Here is a 27,481-nt window from a genome sequence, read left to right on the forward strand (position 1 = left end):
TTTTTTCTTTGTCTTTTATCATTTTTCTTCATCTTCATGTTTATTTTTCATAAACATACCCTTTGTATGTTTATTCTCTCAGTTTCTGATTTGCCACATCTGGTGTGAATCTAACTGAAGGCATACTGTAGGTGAAAGTGATGAGGTCAAGGACAGTTGGAATTGAAAGCTGGAACATAGCCTATTAGCTGAGTTAACTCTGTTTAGTGCTTAACAGTTAGTGTTTCAAATGCTTAAGCATCTTAAAAGCAGTAATTCTTGTTTGTACCATGTCTTTTATTGTGTTACAGGAGAAGAGATTTGATAGCTCACCACTTTTCAATTGCTATTTTTTTTACAATTCAGTTTGTAGCATCTGGTTGTTGGTGTCAGGGCCAGCACTTACTGCCCATTTCTGATGCATTATTAGCAATACTGGGTCACAGCCTTAGTGAAGGTACTACCACTAGTAGTGCCTCGTGCATAATTACATGAAAGATCCACAAATGGAGTAGCAATATTTTTCTAGGTCAGGGTGGTGCAAGGTGGATATGAATCTTTGAGTCCATTTTTTAAATCCCCCTTTTCTCCATGTTGGAGCTTAATGCTGATCTGTCAAGAAAAGTACAGGTGAATAATTGCAGTGCATTTTCAATATTGTATACAATTAGACGTGATCCTCCGGTGGAAGGAAGAAGCACTTAGAATTATGGTCAGGGTGCAGTCAAATGGGCCATGTAGTTATTGAGGTGTCATGTATATCTTAAATTTTTAGAATGAAGTATAATCAGAACTTTCAAGTTAACTTTCTCATAGTATTCCATTAACTTAATATATAATTTATTATTCATTTAGAAACAGTGAATACTTCTAATAGTTTTAACACTAATTTGGATGGAATGACTGGAAGGTCTTTTGTCCTTGAATGAATACTGTAATGGTGTCCAGTGGTGAGTGGTCCTGATAGATTTAATTGTGTTAGTGGTAATTGACAGCACTGTCAGTGATCCCTTGACTTGGCAATTGAAATTCAGCTGATAGTGCAATAATGTTTTGCTTGTATTACACATTTGGATGAATTCTTATTCTTGGTTAGTTTCTGAGATAGTCTTTCAGCAGTGCTAGAAGTGGTTAGCTGGAGATTTGGTGAGCTCTGGAGTGTAAACCCATCTCTTCTTCCCCCCTCTCTCCCCCCCCCTCTCTCCCCCCCTCTCTCCCCCCCTCTCTCCCCCCCTCTCTCCCCCCCTCTCTCCCCCCCCTCTCTCCCCCCCTCTCTCCCCCCCTCTCTCCCCCCTCTCTCCCCCCCTCTCTCCCCCCCCTCTCTCCCCCCCCTCTCTCCCCCCCTCTCTCCCCCCCTCTCTCCCCCCCTCTCTCCCCCCCTCTCTCCCCCCTCTCTCCCCCCCTCTCTCCCCCCCTCTCTCCCCCCCTCTCTCCCCCCCTCTCTCCCCCCCCTCTCTCCCCCCCTCTCTCCCCCCCCCTCTCTCCCCCCCCTCCCCCCTCTCTCCCCCCCTCTCTCCCCCCCTCTCTCCCCCCCTCTCTCCCCCCCTCTCTCCCCCCCTCTCTCCCCCCCTCTCTCCCCCCCTCTCTCCCCCCCTCTCTCCCCCCCTCTCTCCCCCCCCTCTCCCCCCCTCTCTCCCCCCCTCTCTCCCCCCCTCTCTCCCCCCTCTCTCCCCCCCTCTCTCCCCCCCTCTCTCCCCCCCCCTCTCTCCCCCCCCTCTCTCCCCCCCCCTCTCTCCCCCCCTCTCTCCCCCCCCTCTCTCCCCCCCTCTCTCCCCCCCCTCTCTCCCCCCCCTCTCTCCCCCCCCTCTCTCCCCCCCCTCTCTCCCCCCCCTCTCCCCCCCTCTCTCCCCCCCCTCTCTCCCCCCCCCTCTCTCCCCCCCTCTCTCCCCCCCCTCTCTCCCCCCCCCTCTCTCCCCCCCCTCTCTCCCCCCCTCTCTCCCCCCCCTCTCTCCCCCCCCTCTCTCCCCCCCCCCTCTCCCCCCCCTCTCTCTCCCCCTTACCACTTTTCTTCAACCTGCCCATCCCCTCCTGGTGCTGCCCTCCTTCCCTTTTTTCTACTCTCCTCCTGTCAGATTCTTCCTCCTTCAGCCCTGTACATCTTCCACCTATCACCTCCCAACTTCTCAATTCACACTCCTTCCGCCACCCACCCACTCTTCTCCCTCACCTGGTTTCACTTATTACTTACCAGCTTCCCCCACCTTGTTATTCTGATTTCTTTCCCCTTCCTTTCCAGTCCTGATGAAGGCTCTTTGCCTGAAATGTCAACTGCTTATTCCCCTCCATAGATAAACTGCCTGACCTGCTGAGTTCCTCCAGAATTTTGTTTGTGTTGCTGTACATGCACCTAGGATATCATCAAGTCATAGCCTTTCTTGATATAATGTAGGCTGACGACTAGTTTCTGAGATGATGAGGATCCTGAGAGGCCAAGGTGATTGAAACTTCTGAAGATTAAAATATGGTTTATTATTGGCCATTGTTTGATGGTCCTTAACTTTTCTGAGTTGCTCATGCTTAATGGAGCTGCCTCATGCTTCTGGTTTAATTAATCACTTGTCACACCTGCCTATAACAGGGCTGAAAGTTTTTATTTCATTTTGGGAGTGCATAATTCTGTTTCTAACATGCTAGTTAACATGCATATAATCTTGTTACTGTATTTTTGTTGCTGCACATTTCTTGATCAGTTTTTTTCAAGAGGCCTTTATGAAACAGTGTTGAAAGTCTTGTTTTGAAGTGTAGCATACTATTAATTTCCCTGAAACAATGGGATGAAATTAGCTTCATTTAAATGTACAGTAACCCAACTGATGTTGACTTGTTGACAGTGATTTGATTTTTTTTAAAAAGGGTTTCTGTTTTCCTGTGCATTTACTTATATTTTAACATATTTGCACATTCTGTAGTAGATTAGTTCATTGAGGAACCGAAGACAGCGCAACAGTAAATATAAGTTTTTAACCAGCATTTTGGAGATCTCCTGAGATGAATATTTTCCATTTTTTTTCCCTTGTGCATCTTGTGAATAATTTTCTTAATTGAGTGGTAGCCTTCTCCAAGATGAAAATATCCTCATGGTCTCTCTGCAGCTTAATTTCCCTTGAAGTTTGATTTGCAAGGATAGTGAAGTACTTGAGCTTACACTGAGCATATTTTGCATTTCAGTTGAGAACTGATAATGGCCTGTTTCCTTTATTGTTTCAGATTGATGTAGTCTTTTGATTCCAAGAAAAATGCAATCTTATGTTTTTATGCTCAGGGAAGCAATAAAATTGAGTTCTTTTTTGAGTTTTGATTTGAATTTTCTTCCTCCAGAATCCTATTAAGAATAACTTGGCTTGGGCTTGATGATATCGTCTGTAATGTATTAAATTTACTTTATGTATTAAGTTTACCATAAACTATATTCCAAATTCTGTGCATCTGCTTCCGTGAGAGTAATTTTGTGTACACAATGATTCACTGTTAACTTGGGCCCTGATGGGGATGGATTTGAAATACTGAAGGTATCCATTTTACGTTGCTAATTTGTATGTGACTGTCAGTATACTTGAAACATCCACTTGTTCAGTGTCTTAAAAGATAAATTCTCCACAAGTTGGTATGATTAGAAATAGATGGCTTTTGAAAATTAACAATAGGATCTGTAATGTAGTTGAGGAACGTTGGAGAAACTACAGTGAATAAGGAAAAAGAAATAACTTTAAATTTGTAGCTGCCTTAACCATTTGCATCAAGAAAAATCTTACTTTAAAAAGTAGTCTGAAGCAAATAATTTAGAGCGGAGGCAATTTAAGGGAAACTTTTATTAAGATCTATCATTGTAGCATGGCAGGAACACTGTTTTTACCTACCCCTGAAAAGTCCTACAGATACTAATCACCTCAGCAATATGTGAACCTAAAGTGTCAGGAAGCTTTATGATTGCTTATAGCTGAGCCTTATCCTGTTCTCAACAGATGTTGACATTCACGTTTACCAGCTGGAGTTACTGGATAGCAATCAGGAGTGGGAATCCTGGATGATATTTCTTTCTATTGAGACCAAATGTAGTATACTAACTGCTGCTTCAGCTGAGATCAGCGAACTCTTTTCATCCAGGAAATGGATCTTCAGGTTTGTATCGCTAGCACAGTGCAGTGCTTTTACCCAGGGGCTATTGCAAGGAGTAGTGATATTAATTTTATGCTTTTTTTGTGGAGCAATGCTTAGCCATTCATACTGACTATGATTTACTTTGTTGCAAATTATTTAGGGTTGTATTAATTTCAGATATTGTAACTAGCTGTTAGAAGTGTCTTTGAAAATCTTGGCAAGGAGTACATCTCATAAACTAAACAGATGTACATGTTGAAGATTAAATATGCTAGGAGAATGTAGCACCCTTTTAAACAAAGTTATCTTTCTCTGCACCCTTCTAAACAAGTGTTTGGGTGGACTGAATCTAAATTCATTATTCATGGTATAAACTAGGGTCACAATGAAAAAGGATCTTGTGCTTTCTCAGACTTCCAGCCGGGTGCAGTTATCGATTATAACAGATGTTTCAATGACAAACTCCCATTTTCTTCAGGGATGATGCCTAGGTATGTCTAGTCCAGCGGTATTTATACCTTCTTATTCCATCCCTCTTGATTGGTTAGTTTTCATCCAATCAGGTTTCCGTTCTCCCACCTTGTTTACAGTGGAATTCCGGTTCTTACTAGGAGCAAGACTTTTTATCTTTGTTAAAGTTCTTTTGCTCTAGTTTTATTTCCATGGTTTCCTTTACCAGCTGGTTCCAAAGCCATTGGCAAGGCACTGTAGTTTTATTCCATGGAAGTCAACCCATGTGGTTATTGCGAATGCAGTGTCATTCTACTGCCAGTTTCTCCAGGTAACCCATATGATACACCTCCTGTGCACCTTGATGCGGATTTCCATGTTGCATCCTGTTTGGCCGATTATGTGGTGCATCCTTATGTCCCAGGTCATCTTTGACCCGCATAAGCTGTGACTTGAGCTTCTTTATGGGCTTGTGGACAGTATTAATCCAGTATTTCTTGGAAACTGTGGAAATATAGGGAAGATGGGTGGTAGCACTGGGTTCCTTGTTAGGTTTTCTGGATTTTCTGCATTCACAATGGCCGTAGGATTGACTACTGTGCTGCACCAATGGCTTTTGGGGCTGCCTGTTGAAGGAAGCCATTAAAGTAAAGCAGGTAGAAAGGAACTTTAACAAAGACGAAGGTCTCGCTCCAAGTAAGAACTGGAATTCAATTGTAAACAAGGTGGGAGAGTGGTTAGTCCTAATTAAATCAGGTTTCTAATCATAAGGGATGGGCTACTAGCTTATAAATACCACTGGGCTATACATAGCCAGGCATCATCCCTGAGGAAGATGGTGGAGCTTGTCATTGATACTTTGGTTATAATCAATACCTGTACTCGGCTGGATGCCCGAGAAGAGGTTACAGGGTCACAGTGTTTGCAGCTATCCTTTTCTCACTCCCTGTGATATTCTGTGTTTGACTATGTTGTCTGTTTGACATTTTTATTTGCTAGCTTTTGAATTTGTTTTGCAGTGATCTAGTAGATTGTATCCCTGTATATTGCTTTCACATTTTCTCCAGAGTTGAATAAAACAGTTCCATTCTATTGAGTTCTATATGAAATAGTAATACCTGATCATTGGTAAGCAATTGGTTGTTGAAGCACTGACAGTTAAAGCATGCTACCTTTGTGTCAGTCCAGTATTGTACATTTCAAAGAAATGTTGGAGTTATGGTGGAAGAAGTTGTAAATTATGGTTGGTATATCAATACAGTTTTCAGTTTAACATTTCAAAATATCTTGCTCTTCTTTGACTAAGCATGTAGAACAACCAGATCACAGCAATTTTTTTAAAGCACAGATTGAACTTGCAAGTAATATTTGATTAAACACTGTCATAATAATTCAGTACCAAATTGATGCAAGGTTTAGAATATATCATGCAACTTCTCGTTTGGTCACCTTGATATTTAGTTGTACTTTTCTATGTAAGATGTTTTATCTTTTGTCACTTTGGTATCTTTTTCGTTTTCAACTCCTACCAATGTCTTTTAAGAGGCAAATTTAGGTACAGAGAACGGAAATGATTAATTTTTATCTTTAACTTGGGATTTTAACTTTTTCAGGTTGAATCGTTTATTCTGGACCAGGAAGATCTGGATAATCCAATGCTTAAAACAGCCTCTGAATTATTGTTGTCAAGTGCTGCAGATGGAACAGATCTACGAACAGTCGATCCAGAAACACAGGCGAGATTGGAAGCCTTGCTAGAAGCAGCAGGTATTGTTTTCAGTGTAATTGTATCACTAAACTTTGTTTTCTTTAGAATTGTTTTATAGATGTGTACATTTTCAGATCACATTAAGTATATTCTGGCAGAAATTCTTTTAACTTGGACAAATAAATTGGTACCATTCTTGAAATCTTGCCACCACTAAGCTTTAGTTTCATGAGCCTGTGTCCATTCAAGAAACCAATATTTGATAGTAACAGAGCATTTGTGAGCATGCTTTTTTCACACCTTTTGGTTAACAGAAATCTGTGGATCTTAGATTTAAACTGAATAATTCATATAGTCATTCATTGTGCAAAAGTTGAGAAAACTCCTATCATTCTTTTACCTTTTTTTTAAAAAGGCTTCCAAACCTTTTACCTAAAAAGCCTGACTAATGCTTGGGACGTGCCTCAAATAATAGTTTCTTTAATATCTTTAAAATCGATCAGATTCCCAATTTTTCAATTCTATGGGATCAGAGTTCCACTTGTGTAATTTATCTTAATACCTTGAGTCTTGGAGTCCAGAAATTATGCTGATAATCCACATCTGCCTTCAAAAACTTTAATGTTTAATAAATTGAGGCTAGGGTTACTTTGAGTACAGATGTGGTCTAAGTAAAGCTTTAATAGCTTCGGTAAACCTACTTCATTGTTTTCTAGTCCTTTGTATATAAGGCCACTTTCTCTTAATCCTTCTGATCAAATTTTTATTTCATTACATTTAAAAATCAAAGACCTTAACATTGAATCTCTGCTTCCATTTATGCACATATAAAAAATCTCTCTTATTGTCAAAATGTGTGATTTTTTAAAAATATATTTGCCAACTGTTTTTTCCATCTTAATTGGTAAAAATCACTTTGTATCTTAGTATTTCAGACTGTAATTTTAGTATGAAACCTCTTTGTCATTGAAAAGCTTGGATATTTTGCACAGTTTTGGTCCCCTTATTTGGGAAAGGATAGATGAGTATTGGAGATGGTCCAGAAGAATTGCTTAGCAAGTTCTGTGGGTAAGAGTATTTTCCATAAAGAATGACTCTAGAAAGTTAGATGTCTTATTCAGAATCTAGTAAAATGAGGGTGACCTTACTGAAATATTTATAAATGGGTTCCCACCATACATTCCCCTATTTTTAACCTATTAGAAGATGTACCCAATTCACCATGGGCACACTTCAAAGCAACAGAAAATCTTTTGTCTATTTGCCGTTTCTCCCTTGGATACCACATTCAAGTTGATTATATTAAAATTGCTATAAAAATGAGTGATCCCACACTCTTGGGCTGTAAACTTAATTTGACTTATTTAGTTGTTACTCTGTTGAATTTCATGTTTCCAGGGACAGAAAACTGCTGAATGATTTGCTTTTGTTTTATACTGTGTGAGAATCTATTCTTAATTTATTTGAAATTTATGTCTCTCATTAAGGCCTCTTTGCCTCCGCAGTACATTTGTTTAATCACGGCATTTATACATTCTACCACATCTCAGGTGTTTACAAGCAACTCCCGTTGTAGTAATTTCCAAATTGATATTCTAGGAATGGATCCCAAAATCCTATTGCCAAATTCTTTGTGATTTCTAACTTCCAATCATTACTTGTTTATCTCCAATTACTTCCTCTCCTTAAAGTGTTTCTTATTCTTGAATCACTGTTACTCTTCTGTTGTTCTCTATTGTAAACCTTGGATCTTGAGTTTCTTGGGTTGACCATTTTTCATCTATACCTCATTAATAGCAACTACAATCTTAGTTAAGGTGATCGAAGTCTGCAAAATACAGAAAGTAAAATACTGCAGATGCTAGTAACCTGAAAACAAAAGACAATGCTGGAATCATGGGCAAGGTGTCAGGTAGTGTTTGTGGAAAGTAAATGAAAACTCAGCAGGAAGAGGTCTCCATGGAAGCTCCTCATCCCACTAAGTATTTGTAGCATCGGATGTATTATGAAAGAATATCTGTGTTTAACTATGTATCTGTAAGGCTTTGTTCGGATTTGTCAGTGAAGTGGTGAGTTGGCTGAAGTTGTTTCAGGTGATTTGTATGGTATAAATTATACATTCATCAGCAGTGTTTGTAAAAATGATCCAAGTAATACTTTAATAACCTATTAGATAAAATGAGAGGGTGAAGCTGATTCTTCAAGAGCTCGAAGGTGGTGAGACAACGTCTTTGTAAAGCAAATTTCTGGTTGACCACCTTTTAGAAGATGAGAATTTCATGAGAAATTGGTAATGAGGTAGGGCAGTTGAAGTGGTAATGAAGTAATCAATGAAACAAAAGATAGGGTTGGTTGAGTTGTAAATGGGAATAATGAAAGTATATCTGAGATTGCTTAAATTGGTAATGGATTGGGAAAATTATTATATTGTTTATCTTAAAATGCATTTAGATGAGCTTGTGCGGAATACACAACATGGGCCAGAAAGGGAATGGATAATTAAACAAAATGCTTCTGGTAGCTTGGGATCATGCTTATGGACTGAGATGTTTCAATAAGAAAATAGAATATTATCGAGATGAACCTTAAGCTAAAGAACTGCTGTTATCGTGTCCATTGACAAAGGATTCTAAACATGGATGCAAAGGAATTCAGCTGATGTTACTGGTATCTTTTGTTTTCATATTCCTCAATATCCGCTTGGTATATGTAAAGTCATCTTTGTTTCAAATAATTCTGTTGTGCATCAGAGTAAATAAAAATTAATTTGCATCATTCTGTTACATTTTTGATTATGAGCAGACATTCTTGAGTCAATACTTCATCATTTGCAAATCTTTCAAATATTTTATGTAATTTTCCACCCAATTCAGTGGAAAGCTGCAAGAATTGATTTTTCAACTCACGAGCTTGCTACTTAACTGCAAGTACAGATAATGTAATTTAGTTGTTTTGCCTTATTGCCGTTCTTTTTAAAATTTGCTTAAAATTTATTTTGAATCTATTTTGTAATGTCCTTATTTGGGTGAAAACTTGTTTGATGTCACTTTTGAATTAGCTTATTTATGTTTTTTCTACATGATGGTTGGATGTGCAATGTATCCCCAATCTTTGGCCTACTGTCCATCAAATCTCAGAATCCTGAATAATGTTACCATTTTGCAGTTTTCTCAGAGAAAATAAATGAAAATAAGAAATTGAACAATATTTTTATTGCATTGAATCCTACAATTTTGAAGGATGGAATCAGTTACATTCTTCTCATCAAAAATATCTTTAAACAATTCACAAATCAGTTCAGTTGAAATTGACTGACTATTGTTAGCTCTAATGCTTTACATGAGACTGATTCTGCTTGTTTTAGTGGCCATTGAAAAACTATTCTCCTTCTGGGGTGTTATACAGCATTTAAAAGGATTGTTTTTGAGGAATCAGTATTTTGAAATGTCGCTGAAGAGTAAAGTTTGCAATGAATATGTTTTGCATTGTGTGTAATGTTCAATTTCTTTTGATATAGGAGGGTCCAATGTGTTTTTATTATTTCCAGAATCTTGTTAGAAAATTTTCTGCATATTGTTTTAATTGAAATTCCTTTATCTGTTGTTGGCGCTTCCTTTCAAAACAGGATGTGAAGTGAAAACTTGTGCAGTTACTAAGCACCTCTCACATTTTAGCCAATAGTTCCATGTGACTTTGTATATATTAAGCAGAAAGTACCTCTGAGTAATTAAGCCCAGTTCTGAGATGACGCCTATGGTGGTAGTCTAATTCAGTTTTAGATTAGAAATTGCATAAATCAGAAGGTCAGAATCCTCAGGTACTGAGGACCCCAAACATGGATTTAGAAAGTTTCTTTGAGGGGGAATGGCAGTGGTTGGGGTGGGGGGGGGGATTGGTTAAGTGAATAAATTGTCTAATCCAATAAAGGCGAGCATGGCCTACCTTAAAATGGATTGTAAGTGAGGTAAATTTGATTCATTAAGTGAGGTGATATATTGGCATTCAGACTGGATCTGCCAAGGCATTGAAAAATACTGTGGCTACGCTCTATTTCTTGAGGGAAAATGTTATACCCAGAAAGATATGAAATGTAGGATATTCTCAGTAAATAACTTTTGTCTCAGCCTATCTGTATCATATTTGTAAATTGACTATTTCCATTTGGTGTTGTGATTTGTATGTGACCATTTTAAAAAAAAAATTGATGACTGTTAATGTGGTACCATATTGGCTGAATGGTGTCACAACAACAATCTTGTGCTCAATGTTAGTAAGACAGGAATTGATTGTGGAATTCAGGAAGGGGAAATTGAGTACACGCACACAGGTAAACAGACAGATCCCCATTGAGATGTGGTGGAAATGGTGAGCAGCTTCAGTTTTCACAGCATTAACACCTTAGACACAACATGTTGATGCAGTCGTGAAGGCCTACCGGTGGCTTTCTTTCACTAGGAGTTTGAGGAGATTTGGTGCACCACCAAGGACTTTTTCAAGTTTAGACAGATGTATGGTGGAGAGCATTCTGCTGGAGTTGCACCACCACCTGGTACGGAAGCTCCAATGCACAGGATCAAAAGAGGCCGCAGAGCTAGGCTCAACTAGCTCCATCATTGGCACAACCCTTCCTGCAACTGAGGCAGTGCCTCAAGAAGGTATCTTTAAAGACCCTTACCATTGGGACATGCTCTCTTTGTGTTATGACCTTTGTGAAGGAGGTATAGGAGCCTGACGATTCACACTGAGTGCTTTAAGAACAGCTTTTCACTCCCCACCACCCATCAGATTTCTGAATGGTCCATGAACAGAAATGCATTCTTTTACATTATTTTGTAACTTGTAATTTTTGTCTTGTACTGTACTGCTGTCAGAAAGAACAAATTTATGTAAAAATAACACTGAAGCATTGAGTGGAAGACCAAACTGATCGTGACTTTGTATCATGAATTACAAGTGGTAGTAACGAGGAAGTTTTTGAGATTCTTTGCATCCTTTTCAGGCACTTTTTATCTGATGCAATTAATCATAAATTGACTGAGTTATTCAGCACCTTCATAAAATATTATACCCAGTAAGGCATTAAAAATTGAACACTTTAATTTGTACACATGTGTTGTTTGGTCTGTGAGGTTGATGAGACCCAGCTATAGACAATAGACAATAGGTGCAGAAGTAGACCATTCGGCCCCTCGAGTCTGCACCGCCATTCTGAGATCATGGCTGATCATTCACTATCAATACCCAGTCCCTGCCTTGTCCCCATATCCCTTGATTCCCCTATCCATCAGATATCTATCCAGCTCCTTCTTGAAAGCATCCAGAGAATTGGCCTCCACCGTCTTCCGAGGCAGTGCATTCCACACCTCCACAACTCTCTGGGAGAAGAAGTTCTTCCTCAACTCTGTTTTAAATAACTGACCTCTTATTCTCAATCCTATAATATGCTATAAGCAATAGCTTATTTCTTTGGGATTTACATATGATGGGCTTTGTGAATATTCTAGGTAATCGATTCCCTGAAAGTTAGCTGCAGATTGAGTCAATGGTAAGAAAGGCAAATACAATGTTTGCATTCATTTCAAGAGGACTAGAATATAAAAACAAAGAAATAATGCTGAGGCATTAACAGGCATTAGTCAGGCTACACTTGGAGTATCGTGAGCAGTTTTGGACCCCTTGTCTGAGAAAGGTTGTGCTGACATTGGAGAAAGTCCAGAAGAGGTTCACAGGAATGATCCCAGGAATTACAGGGTTAACATGAGGAGTGTTTGATTGCTCTCGGCCTGTGGTGTTGAGAAGAATAAAAGGGGATCTCATTGAAACCTATCGAATATTGAAAGGCCTAAACAGTGGATATGGAGAGGATGTTTCTTACTGCAGGTGAGTCTGGGACCAGAGGGTACAACTGCAGAATAGAAGGATGTCCCTTGAAACAGAAGTGAGGAGGAATTTCTAGAGCCAGAGGGTAGTGAATCTGTGGAATTCATTTACGCAGATGGGTGTAGAAGCCAAGACATTGGGTACGTTTAAAGCAGAGGTTGATAAGTTCTTAATTAGTAAAGGTGTGAAAGGTTACAGGGAAAAGACAGAATAATGGGGTTGAGAGGGATAATAAATCAGCCATGATGGAATGGTGGAGCAGACGTGATGGACGGCTGCCTAATGCTGCTCCAATGATTCTACAGCGCTAACTAGTAACATAGTATCTTAATTTCTGCATTATAGCTGGTTTTGATACTCAATCATTCCTAAAGAATATGATTTGATTTAGCAGGCTAAAAGACCTGGCTGCAGAGGCAATGTTTGCAGTTGGTGCTGTTAGTCAGATTTGTTTCCGTGGCCTGTGGTGTTGTCATTCTGTGATGCTGTCAATCTGGATGGATAAGATCACAGGTAAAGATGCCCAAGTAATCTTGGTCTGTTTCTGTAGTCATTCTGTAAATTTTGTTCTATATCAATTGAGTTGAGAAAGTGAGTCTATCAGTTGGAGCAGTAGTAAAAACTATCAGTTCATATTGGTGTTGAGCCTCTTTCATATTATTTTTCACGGTGCCAATAACAGGAAACTAAGGGTATTCTGCCAATCTTCTAACATCATTTTGAGGATTGAGATGAATAGTTTTTGTGATTAGTAGTTGAGCTGCTTTACGTGGGTAGATGCAGCCCCATCCTGTACAGTTTGGCTTTGGTCCAGTTTGGCTTTTACTTGTTGGTAATCACTAGTATCTTCATTTATGGGGAAGTTGAATGTTCTACTAACCAAATAGGAGTAGATGAGTACAAAAGACAATGACAAAATAGTCAAAACATCTTCAGACTTAATGATTATTGTGGCCATATCTGCACATTTTAACTACATTGCATTCCCATATTCCAAGCTCTGTTTTCCTGTTGCCTGCCAAAGGAGTGGTGATTTCTCCCACACTGACCAACCCCACATCTGTAATATTTGAACTAAACCACTTGCAATGGCATCTCTGCAGCAGTACTGAAGTAACCCGTGAAGGTTCAGAACTATTTGTTCTTAACCCCTGCTGGATGGGACTGCCTGCCCTTGCCTCTTTCATTCTTAGTGCTCCAAATGTAGATTCCTCATAGAATCATTGCTGCTTCATACTTGTGCATAATTCCTGAAGGCTGTTATGACATTTGTTTCTCAACTATGCTCAAAAGTACAGTATTTAACAGCTGGTCCCTGGCTCTGCTTTATTGTTCTTTCTAAACTTTGCATTTACATTGATTTGTTACAGTTTTTGTCTAAAATTCTTTACTGAATGCACAGAAATTCCCTCTGAGCATTTGTGAAAACAAAGCCAATGTTTTGTTTCTGTTACAATTTTTGGTCACTTGCTCCATCCCTTGTTGTTGTGTGTGTGGATTTGGGTTGCATGCAGTCTTAAGTCTCATATTTGGTCTTGGAGTTGGAACTTGAACTCAGTCAAAACATTGTTTGACACTGGTTCAACATTAGCTCATCTGTTGATTCCAATACTTTATATCCCTTTCTGATTTTTACCACCATAAATGTGATCTCATCTAAAGTTCTAGTGTTCAAATTCTAACTTTTTCATCCATCACTGCAAGTTCACTGAATTAATTTGCTTCTGAATGTGTAATCTGACCATTTTAATGTTATACTGATTTTTAAATTTTCATGGCTTCACCTTTCATCATCAAAAACCACCTCCATTTATAATATAACTGTTTACTAAAATTTACTGGATAGTTCACTTAGGATTTCTGTAGTCTTTGTTGTCTTTTAAAAAAAAAACAAGAGTGGCAACTATATTGGAACTCTCTCCCACCAACCTCACAGCAACCTCATTTATTACTATTTCTGTTAAGTCAGAAGTGAAAACTTGGTAACTTACTCTGAGGGAGTATACTCATCAGAGTTTGCAGTGGTTGAGGAGCAAGCTCACCATCCTTACTTCAAGGAAACTTGGAGTAGTTGAAGTGCAAGCAGCACAAAGCTTCCTGAGAATGAATTTAACAACGAAGTAGAAGATAAATGGTTAAACTTTCTCTTGTTCAAAGTAATGTGAATTTTACTAGAACTTGTTATTTTGAGTCTGGCCGTCATCCCTCTTCTTACCACTGTATGTCAACCTGTCATGTGCTAATCATTTGTGATTGGCATTGGTTGCTTTGTAGAATTTTGTAACTTAAAATTACACTTGTTGTACTTTTCAATATGTGGAATATGCTACACTTTTATTTTTGCTTGCATAACAAAGCATATTATTTGAAACTTAAATATGAACATGAGAAATCTGAGTCAGAACAGCAAAAGAATGCAGGGGATGGCAGATGAGACTGAAGGGTTAAATCTGTGGAGAGCGAAATAGAATTGGTATTTTGGACCATTTACCAGATTGAGTTTTGATGACAAATTATTAAATGAAACAATTGCCTTAATTTGGTCATAGATGCTGTTTTCTGTGCTAGGTATTTCATCTTTTTATTTGGTGATTCTAGCATCCAGTGTAAAGCAGTTTGATCACCAGTTGCCTGATGTCAAATTTGCTTAGTTTTTAATCTCTTATGTAGATTTCACTGCTTGCTTTTAACCACCTTAAATTTAATATAAGGTGAAAAATTGTGTTAAAGAGCTGGAGCTACAGCTGGATGACCTTCAGCTTGTATAGGAAAATGAGGTGATAAGAGGTACAGGGAGGTAGCCACCCCTAAGCTGCAGGAGGCAGGTAGCTGGGTGCCTGTCAGGAGAGGGAAAGGGTAGACAGCCAATTAAGTGTACCTCTGTGGCCATTCCTCTCAAAAAACTAAGTACACTGCTTTTGGTACTATTGTGGGGGTGGGAGGGTGAGACTCATGGCACTGAGCTCTTTGGCTTGGAAGGGAAGGAGTGAGAAGAGGAATATGCAAACATGAGGAAATCTGCAGATGCTGGAAATTCAAACAACACCCACAAAATGCTGGTGGAACAAAGCAGGCCAGGCAGCATCTATAAGGAGAAGCACTGTTGACGTTTCAGGCCGAGACCCTTCGTCAGAAGAGGAATGTAGTAGTGATAGAGGATTCCATAGAGAAGCAGACAGGCGATTCTGTGGAAATGAAAGAGACACCCAGATGGTGGATTGCCTCCCAGGTGCAAGGGTCAGGATATATCAGATTACATCCTCAGCATTCTAAAGGGGAAGGATGAGCAGTTGGAGATCATGGTACACCTTAATACCAGTGATGCAGGTAGGAAAAGGGGGAGGTCCTGAAGCGGGAAAATAGGGAGTTGGGTAGAATGCTGAAATGCAGGACCTCCAGGGTAGTAATCTCTGATTTCTACCTGTGCCATACACCAGTGAGAGCAAGAAGATGATGATTTGGCAGATGAATACGTGGCTGAGGAATTGATGCATGGAGCAGGATTTCAGATTTCTGGATCATTGGGATCTTCTGGGGAAGGTACTGCCCATACAAAATAGACACATTACACCTGCACCTGAGGGGGACCAATAGAGGTGTACACTAGTTTGGCAGGGAGATGGGAACCGGAGTGATAGGTCGAGGAAGGGGCAGCTGATGTGCAAGTAGATGCAGTGTGTAGAGAGTCTGAGGAAGGGCAGGCAGATGATAGGGCAAAATTGCAGTTATTTGGATGAATTGAAGTGTAATATGGGGGCAAAGTCAAATAGGGTGATGAATACAGGTCTGTTGCATTTGAATGTATGCAGTATAGGCAGCCCCGGGTTACGAAGGAGTCCCGTTCCTGAGTCCGTCTTTAAGTTAGTTTAGTACGTAAGTTGGAACAGGTACATCCGGTATTATTTAGTGTCAGTTAGTCAAGACGTTTGTTTTAGTATATAGTATATATTTTACCTTTCTATGCATGTAAAACACTTAAACATATATATTTCAATAATTAAACCATTGCATTGCTTAGTAATAATTGTAGCTTTCATTGGGGCAGGGCCTTCATGTGCTCCATTATTCTCGCTTTATCCTTTAAAGTTGTTCCGATCGTTGACCGACTGCAGCCTAAAGCTTTTCCAATGACCGATTGTGTTTCACCTCTTTCCAATAGCTTTATTATTTCCACTTTATTTTCAATCGCGAGTGTTTTCCGTCAATGGAGCAGAAAGCTGCGGATTTTATGTTCTATTGTTGAGCAGCAGTGAACTGTCAGATTGGCCTATGAGAGTTCTCTTTAGGAACTAGTTGACTTGATCAGCATTTCTGATCTGGCTATCGTTCACGATCGCACTTAGTAAAAAAAAACAGCAGCAGCCGCGGGCAGCAGGTCCTCTGCTTCCCATGGTCCTAGAATCCACCCACACTGAGGCAGGTTAAATGGGACAAGTGGGGGTGGTGCTGACTGGAAAGTGGGGGGGGGGGTCAGCGTGAATCTTGCTAAGAAATATTTAAGCCAATTACAAAATTACACACTCAACACAGTGTTAACGGCAACAACTTAAAATGGCGGACAGCCTCGTGATCTGACTTAAAATGGCGGATGGTGTTCTCCTCCCTCCGTTCGTAAGTACTAGTTGTCAATAAGTCGGATGTTCGTTACTCAGGGACTGCCTGTATACGGAATAAGGTAGATGATCTACTAGCGCCGTTAGAAATTGTAGGTATGTTATTATGGGCATCACTGAGTCATGGCCAGAAGATCTTAGTTGGGAGCCTAACATCCAAGGGTACACTTTGTATTAAAAGGACAGGCAGTTGGGCAGACAGAGTGGGTGACTCTGTTGGTAAAAATGAAATCAACTCCTTAGAAAGGTGACATAGGATCAGAAGATGTAGAATCCTTGTGGGTAGAATTAAATTGCAAGATGAAAAACTCCCTCATGGGAGTTATACAGGCTCCAAACAATACCCAGGATATGTATATATGTATGTATGTGTGTGTTTCTGTATACACACACTACTGTGCAAAAGTCTCAGGCGCACTGAATTTTTTATGAAGTTTTTTTTTTGTCTTCTACATCAGTGTTGGTAGAAAAGAGCAAATTTTAGATTTCCAAGCATTCATTTTCCAAAAAATTAAATATTAGAGATTTTTGTATTTTGTTAAAGCAACATGGCTGCTTTCTGGGTATAAAGCCCAGTGCATGATTAAATAAAGATGATGATAACTGAAACAAATGGGTGTAGAAGGAATCAAACTGGGCGAAGAGCAACCAAACTAAAAGATGGGGATGTGGCAGGTGTGACAAATTAACCTTCAAATCATCAATTCTTACATCTTCACAAGAGTGAGCATAGCAACAAGACAAGCTGGTCACTCTACATCAGCAAACTCTCTTCCAAGCAGAAATTTCTTGGCAGACAGGAGTTTCAATGTGTTCTGTTCAAGCTCTTCTGAATGGGCAAGGTTGAGAACCGGAAGTGTAGTGGCCGGCCATGGAAACTGAGTGCAGTAGATGAGAGATGCATTAAACTGACATCCCTTCTAAGTTGGAAGAAGTCTAGCGCTGCTATCAACTCTGAACTCGCAGAAACCACTGAAACCCAAGTATGCTCCCCTGCAGTCTGGAGAAGTCTTTTCAGACGTGGTCTTCATGAAGAAGTTGCTGCTTAAAAAGTCATTCCCCTGGTTGAAGCAGAACCAAGTGGAAACACTCACCTATGCACAAAACACAAGGACTGGGGTATAGAACAATGGCAGCAAGGGCTCTGGACTGCTGAGTCATAATTTAAAATTTTTGGTTCAAACAGGAAGCAACTTGTCCATAGAAGAGACGGAAAGTGCTACATGGATGTGCATCTGCAGCCAACAGTGAAGCACGGTGGAGATTCATTGCAGGTTTGGGACTGCATTTCTGCAAATGGAGTTGGTGATCTGATTAGAATTAATGGAATCCTCAGTGCTGCGAAGTACAAGCAGATTCTCGTCCATCGCACAGTACCACCAGGGAGGTGTCTAATCAGTCTCAACTTAATTCTGTAGCAGGGCAAGGAACATGAATGCACGGCAAAGGTAATGAAGGACTATCTTCAGTGAAAAGAAGAACAAGAACTTCTGCAACAGATGTTATGCCCTCCACAGAACCACAAATAACCAGGCTGTCTTTATTTTGTGAGTATGACCGAGGAACAAATGTTGGCAAAGACCAAAAATGAAAAGTGCCATGGTATTTTTTGGTTATTTTTGAAGTGGCAGATGTATCGTCTTTATTGAAGGTGATGGCTGATGCTTTTTAAAATTGCATTTTAAAAGATATATTGAGTAAACTATTGAGACTTTCAAAAAAAGGTTTTGGGGTACTTGCCCTTGAACAGGATCCCACTAAGAAACACCAGGCCTCCCACAACGTTACCAACCTTACTGACTCTGGAGATCTCCCATCCACCGCCACCAACCTCAAAATTATTGCACACTGCACCTCCTGTTTCTACCTTCGACCCAAAATTCACAAACTTGCTTGTCTAAGTTGACCCATTATTTCAGCTTGTTCCTGCCCCACTAAACTCATATCTGCATACCTCAACTCTGTTTATCACCCCCCACTCCCTGGTTCTGTCCATTCGTCCTTGTATCCGTGACACCTCACATGCTCTTGGTCTTTTCAAGGATTTCAGGTTCCCTGGCTCCCATCATATTTTTACTATGGATGTCCAGTTCCTATATACCTCCATCCCCCATCAGGAAGGCCACAAAGCTCTGCATTTCTTTCTGGGCACCCGATCTAACCAGTTTCCCTCCACCACCACTCTCCTCCATCCAGTGGAGCTGGGCCTTACTCTCAGTAATTTCTCCTTTGGCTCCTCCCACTTCCTTCAAACAAAAGGGGGTAGCCATGGGCACTTGCATGGGTCTCAGCTATGTCTGCCTGTTTGTTGGCTATGTAGAACAGTCCATGTTCCAAGCCTACACTGGTGACTGCCCCACTCTTTTCCTACGCTACACTGGCATCTACATTGGTGCTGCTTCCTGCACACGTGCTGAACTCATCAATTTCATCCATTTTGCTTCCATCTTCCACCCGGCCCTCAAATTTACCTGGTCCATTTCTGACACTTCCTTAATTGTCTCCATCTCCAGAGACAGTTTATCCGTCAATGTCTATTATAAGCCAATGGACTTCCACAGCTACCTAGACTATACCTCGTCCCACACTGCTACTAGGAAACAAAAAAATGGCATCCCCTTCTCTCAATTCCTCTGTCTCCACCACATCTGCTCTCAGGATGAGGCTTTTCATTCTAGAATGAAGGAGATGCCCTTTTTCAAAGAAAGGGGCTTCCCTCCTTCCACCATCAACGCTGCCCTCAACAGTCTCTCTTCCATTTCCTGTACATCTGCTCTTACCCCATCCTCCTGCCACCCTGCTAGGGATAGGGTTCATCTTGTCCTCACCTACCACCCCACTAGCCTCCATGTCCAGCACCTGATTCTCCGAAACTTCCGCCACCTCCAACTGGATCCCACCGTCAAACACATCTTTCCCTCCCCCTCCCCACTTACTGCTTTCTTCGAAAGCGATTCCCTTGTTCATTCATCCCTCCCCACTGTTCTCTCTCCTGGTGCTTACCCTTGCAAGCAGAACAAGTGCTACACCTGCCCCAACACCACCTCCCTCACTACGATTCAGGGCTCCAAATAGACCTTCCATGTGAGGCGGCGCTTCACCTCTGAGCCTGTTGGGGTCATTCACTGTGTTTGGTGCTTCCGGTATGGCCTCCTGTATATTGGTGAGACTCGACGTAGATTGGAAGACTATTTCACTGAGCATCTATGCTTCGTCTGTCTGAACAAGTGGGATCTCCCAGTAGCCACCCATTTTAATTCTACCTCCCATTCTGATATGTTCATCCATGGCCGCCTCCATTGTCGTGATAAGGCCACACTTAGGTTGGAGGAACAATGCCTTGTATTCCATTTGGGTAGCCTCCCAGGTGATGGCATGAACATCGATTTCTCAAACTTCCAGTAATACCTCAAACCCCTCCCCCTCACCATTCACCATCCCTTTTTCCCCCTTTCATGTTATCTCCTTGCCCACCCATTGCCTCTCTCTGGTGCTCCTTCCCTCCCCTTTTTTTTCTTGCTCCCATTGCCTTTTGTCTCTTTCACCAATTTAAGTTCCTCTCCTCCCGCTACATCCCCCCCCCCCCCCCCCCCGGGTTTTACCTATCATCTGTCCCTTCACCCCCCCCCCCCCCACCCCCAACCCCACCTTTCAAATCTACTCCTCAGCTTTTTCACTCCAGTCCTGCTGAAGGCTTTTGGCCTGAAACGTCAACTGTGTTTTTTTTTCCATAGGCTCTGCCTGGCCTGCCTTTTATAATCTTTGAAATCCTTAAAATAAGTCATCCATTCACAGGGAAAAACATGCTGCAGAATGGGAAATAAAATAGATCTGACAGCTGTAGTTGGCACAATGGTAACCACCTGTTTTCTTATTCAGTGATATAATGAATGATGGTAGCTATGATTCGTATGTTATATTCATGTTAACAAGTATACAGTTGACACTTTATCTGTAAATTCAAATTGTTGTACTGCCTTGTAAGTATGACGGATTTTCATAATCATTTCAACTAAAAAGTCAGTCATTAGCTAAGAGTTGCTGCTTCTAATCGCCAGGCAATAACACAGGTTGCTTCTGCTTCCTTGGTTCTTTGGCAACCTGCTCCATACAATTTATCTTGGTTCTAGTGGTTAAAAGAGGCAGGAGTATTTAGAGGTTTTTCGAAGAGGTAAGAGAATTCGTAGCTGATGCCTAACTGACCTGAAATTATTTGTTGGTGAAATTGTTGAGCTTTAAGATGCATTCAGTGAATTGAAAGTTAGCTGCTGGATTGGAAATCTTGAGTTTAAAGGAAAACTTGTGATCATAGAAAAAAGAAAATGAGAAGGCAAAGACTTTTGGATTTTGTTTTACAAGCAAAAGTAGATCAATAAAATAAACGCATTTGTTTAAAATATTTTTTGCTGATAATGATGCAAGAGGGTTAGCGTTATGTCCTTTTCATGTATTAAAATGCTAAGAGGCATGAGTGAAAAGGATATTGAACCAGGCAAAATAATAATAGGAACGATCAAAAGCTGAGTTGTAGTTCACAATTTTTAAGCAGCTTGTCAAAGCTCTTAGGCTGATGCTTAAGTTTTGGGAGTCTTTCAGAGACGATGTAGCCCTGTATTTTGTTTGTGGTTCAGTCAAATTTGGTTAAAGATGTGAAAGTTGGCTTCATACCTATTTAAAAATGCTACCCTGACAAAAATATCTTGATGTTCATTCTCTAACATGTTTTTGGCATTAGTGTTACCAAGCTGTGATGAACATACAAACTTTGATACTTTTTCTTTGCATTTTTGTTTGTTTTGATTAAAGGGAGCATCTTTTTTAAAATGAAATATGGCTGCTAGACAATTTTTCTCCCAGACAGTATTTTTTTAAATTTAGATTTTTATTTCTCAAGATTTTTCTCCCTTGGAAGAATTTCTATATACTTTGCACATAAATTTTTGTAGCCATGTCAAAAATGTACATCTCATGGGACCCATGTGGAGGAAGCCACTGGTTGGTGATCTTCCCTTTTGACAAGTGGTAATAGTGTTTACAGAAAATGAAGACCTAACTAGAAAGAAATTAGCAGTCTATCATATTAGGGAATTGGAAGTAGTTTCAAAATTAACGAATCTTACTAATTTCAAGAACAGACAATTAACATCGGGGAATGGATAAACTCTTTATGACTACAGAAAAAAGTCATTTATGCGGTTGTACATTTTACTAAATTGCTGGTCTTCTATGTTAATGAATCCATAGGGTTATAAACAAATATTTTTGTAAGAACTGATTTTAATAAATGGAAAACTGTCTGGAAAATCTTAAGTCCCATCTTATTTCTTATTTGAGCTAGGTGGTCTTTCTCTTTCTGACATGTACACAAAATTTAAAGTTTTTTTTAATCATTGAATATTTACAGAATTTCAAATAGGAAACTGTGTGTGTGTGTGTGTGTGTGTGTGTGTGTGTAAATGAGGAATTGGTTTTCACTGTCTGTGATCCACTGGATTCCATAAATCTGAATTTAACAAAAATAATAGTGAGTGGCCAGAATATATTCTGGGCAACTTTTGTGGAGGAGGTTATTTGGATTCTGCGAAGAAGGGTATGCTTGGTATTTATAATGCCAATTTACATTTCTTATGCCATTTGCTGTAAGATGCATGTCTTCTGGAAAACCAATGCCTCTGTATTAATATTGAAAAAATATGGGACGTGAGATTTTATTTCATTGGATTTTTTTAAAAAAAGCCTAATTTCTAACTTAATTCTGAGTTCCTCACATGCACAGCTCTGCCTGGAAAATGTCATTGCATATAGTCACTACTTATAATTACGTTTTAATTTGTAGATGATATGATTAATGTACTTAAATCGGTCATGTTGATTTAAATTTAGGAGTCTTTTCCTTTTTATTGCTGCTAATTAGCCAAAACTATTGTAAACTTCAAATTTGTAAAATCTTTTGTATTTTTAAAATCTTTGAACTGGTCAAAAGATGCAATTGTTGGTATTGAGGGGGAAAACCTCCTTTGGCTAAAAATATGAACTATAATCTTGGAGAAATTTAGTTGTTGGAGGTTGATTTTATTCTGTCATTGTATAGTTCATTTGGTACATTTATTCAATGGTGGTATCAAAATGTAACCCGAGGCCTGGAGCCCAAAAATCTTTAAAGTTGGCAGAGAGCACATAACTGTACTGTCCACAAATCACACCTCATAATTGGAGGAAGGGGTGGGAAGGGAGGGTAAATATTGGTCTTCAGATGAATGTCCCATTAGTACAAGTGTAATATTTGAGTTTCTGAAAGGCGTGAGCCTGATTCCTGCCTTGTATTTCCATTTGCACAACACATTTTCTGAAGGAAGGAATTCAGGTTTTATACATATGAAGTCATTCTACTTATTTTTTTCTTTTTCCTCTCCTCCTGAAGATTCAGAATGGGAAGAGATATATGGTATGTGTACATTTATGGTCTGTTTGCCCATTGCCTTGATTTTTGTGTTTGCTGTTTGTGTGAAGATGGTGATATTTAGTTTTTTTTGACCCAGTGCATTTGTTTTTATTGCATGTTTTATGGCATTCAAAACAGTATGCAAAATACAGTATAATTTAAATTCAAGCACTGAGTAACGGGTAGCATGTGCTTTATAGCCAAGCTGTGTTCAAGTTTGAGGCAACATCTTTTTTGTCATCGTTTTAATATGGAAATAAATTCCCTTGTCATATTTTTCATGTTTACAACTCTTATTGTATGTATCTGGTTAGTGGCAGAATCTTTTGACTTTATGGAAAAATAATTTGAGATAATATTGAGGCAGTTCTATGACACTGCATAATACACACTGTTTTGGTGTACCATAATGTTTGGAAGCTTTGACTTGATATAAAAATGCATGTTACTTTATTTTAGTTGAAAAGCAAGCAAGATCTGTCTGCTTGATGAAATTACCTTATGACCATGCTTTTAGAGGAAAATAAACGCCTGTCATTGGAGCCTGAGGTTTTATTATGTCGCATGTTTTGGCTAAATGATTTTAAATGAGATTAACTTTTCAACACTTAGTAAAGTTTTCATCAGATAATTTGGTTTAAACTCTTAACATGTTAGGCAGCATTGTAATACAAAGCATCGTGGGATGTAGTTGTCCCTTGAGGTGTAAGTGTTGAAATTTTGAGGGACAGTAGGTTGGGGACAAAAATTGTCTCTTAAATGTCATTATGTTCAACTTATTTAAATACATGATGGTTAAAGCATGTTTGTAAAACAATAAAATGAATGCAAATGTCTACAATTTAACCTCAACTTATTAATCGTTTACTTTTTTTTGTTCTGAATTAAATGTTTGGCATTGTTTTAAACTTTCCATTCTTTTAAGTTTTCCTTAGTGTAGGCTATATTACTCTTTTCACCTTTGGATGGTAATAGTTGGAATAAGTTGGTTCCTTTTGGATTTGGGTATTAATTTTTAGAAAATTCATATTTTTTCACTGAACAAAGTTTATTTCTGATTTGATATATTTAGTTTCCTTTTGTACAGTAAATATAAGTGCTTCAAACACTGAAACCCTTTGCTATTTAAATGTAGATAATTCAGGCATATCTCGAAAGTACTCAAGTGCTGACGACTTGCCATAAAAGAGAAATTGCTGGAAGTATTCAGTATCAAAGGGGAGAGAAACAGAGAATTAATAGCCATTGACTTGAAAGATCAACTCTGATTCTCTTTTTGAAGGTTCTGTTGCTTCACCTGAGTATTTGCAGTGTTTTCTGTTTGTATTTTAAATTCTCAGTAATTGCTTTTTTTTTGCTTGTCAATTTTGGGTGTATTGATATGTCTAAAACATTAGTTTTTATTTCAGCCAAGATGAAATGAAGCTGGTCAGGCTTGATGTAAAAGGTTATAACTATCTAAATGGAATATTATTTCAGTAGTCGCAGTGCCATCCTGAGAATAGCATTTTGATTGCAGGCAAATTATTTTAGTTTGTGCATGACTGTAGAACTTTGAAGGGTACTTAGCATTTGGACAGTTCTTACTTCTTCTGGCCTGTTGTAGCAGTGCAATTTTAAGCATTTGTTTCATGAGAACTTCCTCAGTGATTAATTTTGAAATATAGAAATTATTTCCTTGAGAAAAGAATATTTTAATGATCAACCTGATTTTCCAGCTATGCGTACTTTAGTAGTAATTGTATAGCAACTAGTTCCAAACCTATACAAATTTCATTGGCTTCATTTTCCCATGTCATCAGAATGCAATGAAGAATAGATTCAGGTGAAACAGGCTACTTAAGTAATGGGGTGTTGGAAGTACAGATGTTCTTTTGCCTCATTCCCCTGTTGTGTTGGACTCCAAGGATGGGTTGAGTAGAATAGAGTTAGTTAATTGGCCAAAACTATATTTAGTTGTTTGCTATGGAGGAGAATCGCCAATTTTACAATTGTAATCTTAAGTTATTTTTCAGTAAGTTTTTAAGCTATTCATTCTGAATGATATATTTTGAATTTGCTTCGGTTATAGATGACCTAATTAAAATGTAGCTGAGAGTTTCCGAACTACCATTTTTGGTCCCAAACAGCATTCTAGTGATTTTAATTAATTTAACTTGCAAACTCCAGCTTTCTTCACTTAGTTGCTTCTTCTGCTTTCACATGGTTCTCCGGATACTAAAATTTGGCAGATATATTTTAAAATACTTCAAATAAATGAATCTTAATTTACCTTCATGATATACTTCAAATTTGTTGCATAAAATTGTCTGTACTCTTTTGTGAGTAATTCCTTACTGGTCAGGGGTGACTTCCATACATTTCACGTTTTCTCAGATGTCTGAAGCATTCTTTATGGGATCCAAGCATTCTGACTCAGCAAGGAGTGTGCTGCTTAATAAATTGGGTGGATTGGCTATAGTACATCATTGTTTGCATTTGGCTGTCCCTGCTTCTGTCGTAGAGAATTGAGAACATAAAAAAAATGCTATGAGTAGACCAGCAGACCCCTCAAGCCTGCCTTGCTGTTCAGAGCAATTCTGACTGATTTATTTTGGCTACGGTCTTTCTTTCAGTTAGTTTCCTATAGTCTTCAGTTCTTTGATGTGTCAAATATTTATCTATCTAATATCTGGCTTCTACCAACCTTGGATGCAGAGGAGAAATTTCTACACAGCTCAGCTTTAAGTGACTAGCTCATTATTTTGTATATGTGTCCCTATGCTTGTGACTCTTTGAGGAAACATCTCAACATCTGTGCTGTCAGTCTATCCTAGGATGATGGTGGAAAGTGTTTTGCAAACTGAATGCCTGTGATTAATGGTGTGTCTCTGCAGTGCTGATCCCATTGTGTGTATTTGTATCAATGATTGAATACAAATGCACAAAGCATGGTTAGTAAGCTTGCAGATGAGACTAAAATAGCTGGTATCGTGGGCAATGAAGAAGATAATTAAAAATTATAGGAGGATCTTCGTAAGCTGAATAACAGGTTTGAGAAATCATAAGTAGTTTAATTTTTATAAGTGTGAGGTGCTACAATTTGGAAACTCAGATCAAGGTAGGACTTTCACAGTGAACAGCAGGCCACTGGGGGCTGCTGGGCAACAGAGGTCTGTGATTCCCTGGAAGTGGAGCCTGGTGAAGATGGCTTTTGGCATGCTGGCCTTCATAAGTCAGGGCATCATTGAGTGTAATGGTGTTGGTGTTGCTATAAAGATACTGGTGAGGCCCCACGTAGAATTGTGTGTTCAGTTCTGGTACTCTGCTATAGGAAAGATTTTTAAATTAGAAAGAGTGCTGAAAAGATTTACGGTGATGCTACCAGGACTTGAGGGATTTGGACAGGCTATAAGGGAAGGTCTGAATTACTTAACACATAGTTCAAGGTTATTGTCATTTATCTGTACACTTGTTACAGCCAAATGTGATAATATTCCTCTGAGCCAAGGTGCACAACACAGCACATTTAACACACATACATAATGTAATATTACCACAAATAAATGAATGAAAGATAAGTTGCATATTTGCTACAAATAAAAAAAGTAAATGCTATAACACTACTGGCACTTCATGTGTGATGAGAGATTGTTGGACAGGGGTGAAGGATCACTGACAATGCTGACGGCCTGTGTACGTTGCACTCCTGATGAATATCTCTAATGAATGGAAGAGGGATCCTGATGATCCTCTCAGCAGTCTTTGTAATCCTTTGTAGGGTCACGCAGAAACTAAGAGGTTTGTAGGAAATTAAGAGGTGATCTTAGAGGTGTATAAATTCATGAGGGGCATAGATACAGGAAATGGATTCTGATCTCCCCCCCGAGTTGTATCAGGAACTAAGCAGCCTAGGTTTAAGGTGAGAGTGAAAAGACTTAAGAATTTGAGGGGTAACTTTTTTTTATACAAACGGTATCTGTGGAATGAGCTGCCAAGGAAATAGTTGAGGCATGTGCAATAACAACTTTGAAAAGACAGTTGGACAGGTATGTGGATTGCCAAGGTTTAGAATGTTTTGGTTTAAATGCTAGGGATTTCAAACTAGCTTTGATGGGCCGTCTTGGTGGGTCCGGATCACTCGGTTGGAAGGGCTTGTCTCTGTTTGGTATTCTTTTGGGCAAGGTCACCCTTCATTCTTTTTAAACTACAAGGAGAGTAATTAGGACCTTAATTATTGGACTGGCTAACATTTTATGATTTGTGCACTGGAACATCTAGTTCTTTTTGAACCACTCTAATTTCCAGTCTCTCTCAATTTTGTTAATTCAC

The 27,481-nt window shown here is 39.3% G+C and overlaps 2 protein-coding genes across 9 annotated transcripts in view; both read left to right on the plus strand.

The window, feature by feature from the left end:
- The window catches only part of ankhd1 (ankyrin repeat and KH domain containing 1), a 144,603-nt gene that overhangs the window by 31,288 nt on the left and 85,834 nt on the right, over window positions 1-27,481 (plus strand). For 7 of the 8 annotated variants that reach the window (XM_059990308.1, XM_059990309.1, XM_059990313.1 and 4 more), the window contains exon 2: window positions 6,141-6,294. In XM_059990308.1, coding sequence (XP_059846291.1) covers window positions 6,141-6,294 — 154 coding nt within the window. Of the gene's footprint in view, window positions 1-3,985; window positions 4,099-6,140; window positions 6,295-27,481 lie in introns of those variants that run through there. The other variant, XM_059990312.1, reaches the window with a different exon arrangement.
- On the plus strand, window positions 17,940-20,310 carry LOC132405480 (uncharacterized). The gene is made up of 2 exons (XM_059990316.1): window positions 17,940-18,002; window positions 18,147-20,310. The coding sequence occupies exon 2, from the start codon at window positions 18,751-18,753 to the stop codon at window positions 19,801-19,803; it is 1,053 nt and encodes a 350-aa protein (XP_059846299.1). The 5' UTR covers window positions 17,940-18,002; window positions 18,147-18,750; the 3' UTR covers window positions 19,804-20,310.

The sequence above is a fragment of the Hypanus sabinus genome, chromosome 15 (assembly GCF_030144855.1).
Source record: "Hypanus sabinus isolate sHypSab1 chromosome 15, sHypSab1.hap1, whole genome shotgun sequence".
In the NCBI taxonomy this organism is placed as follows: Eukaryota; Metazoa; Chordata; class Chondrichthyes; order Myliobatiformes; family Dasyatidae; genus Hypanus; species Hypanus sabinus.

Bases quoted from the DNA above. Each gene is read 5' to 3' on its own strand.
- LOC132405480 (XM_059990316.1), top strand. From the start codon at position 18,751: ATGCTCTTGGTCTTTTCAAGGATTTCAGGTTCCCTGGCTCCCATCATA.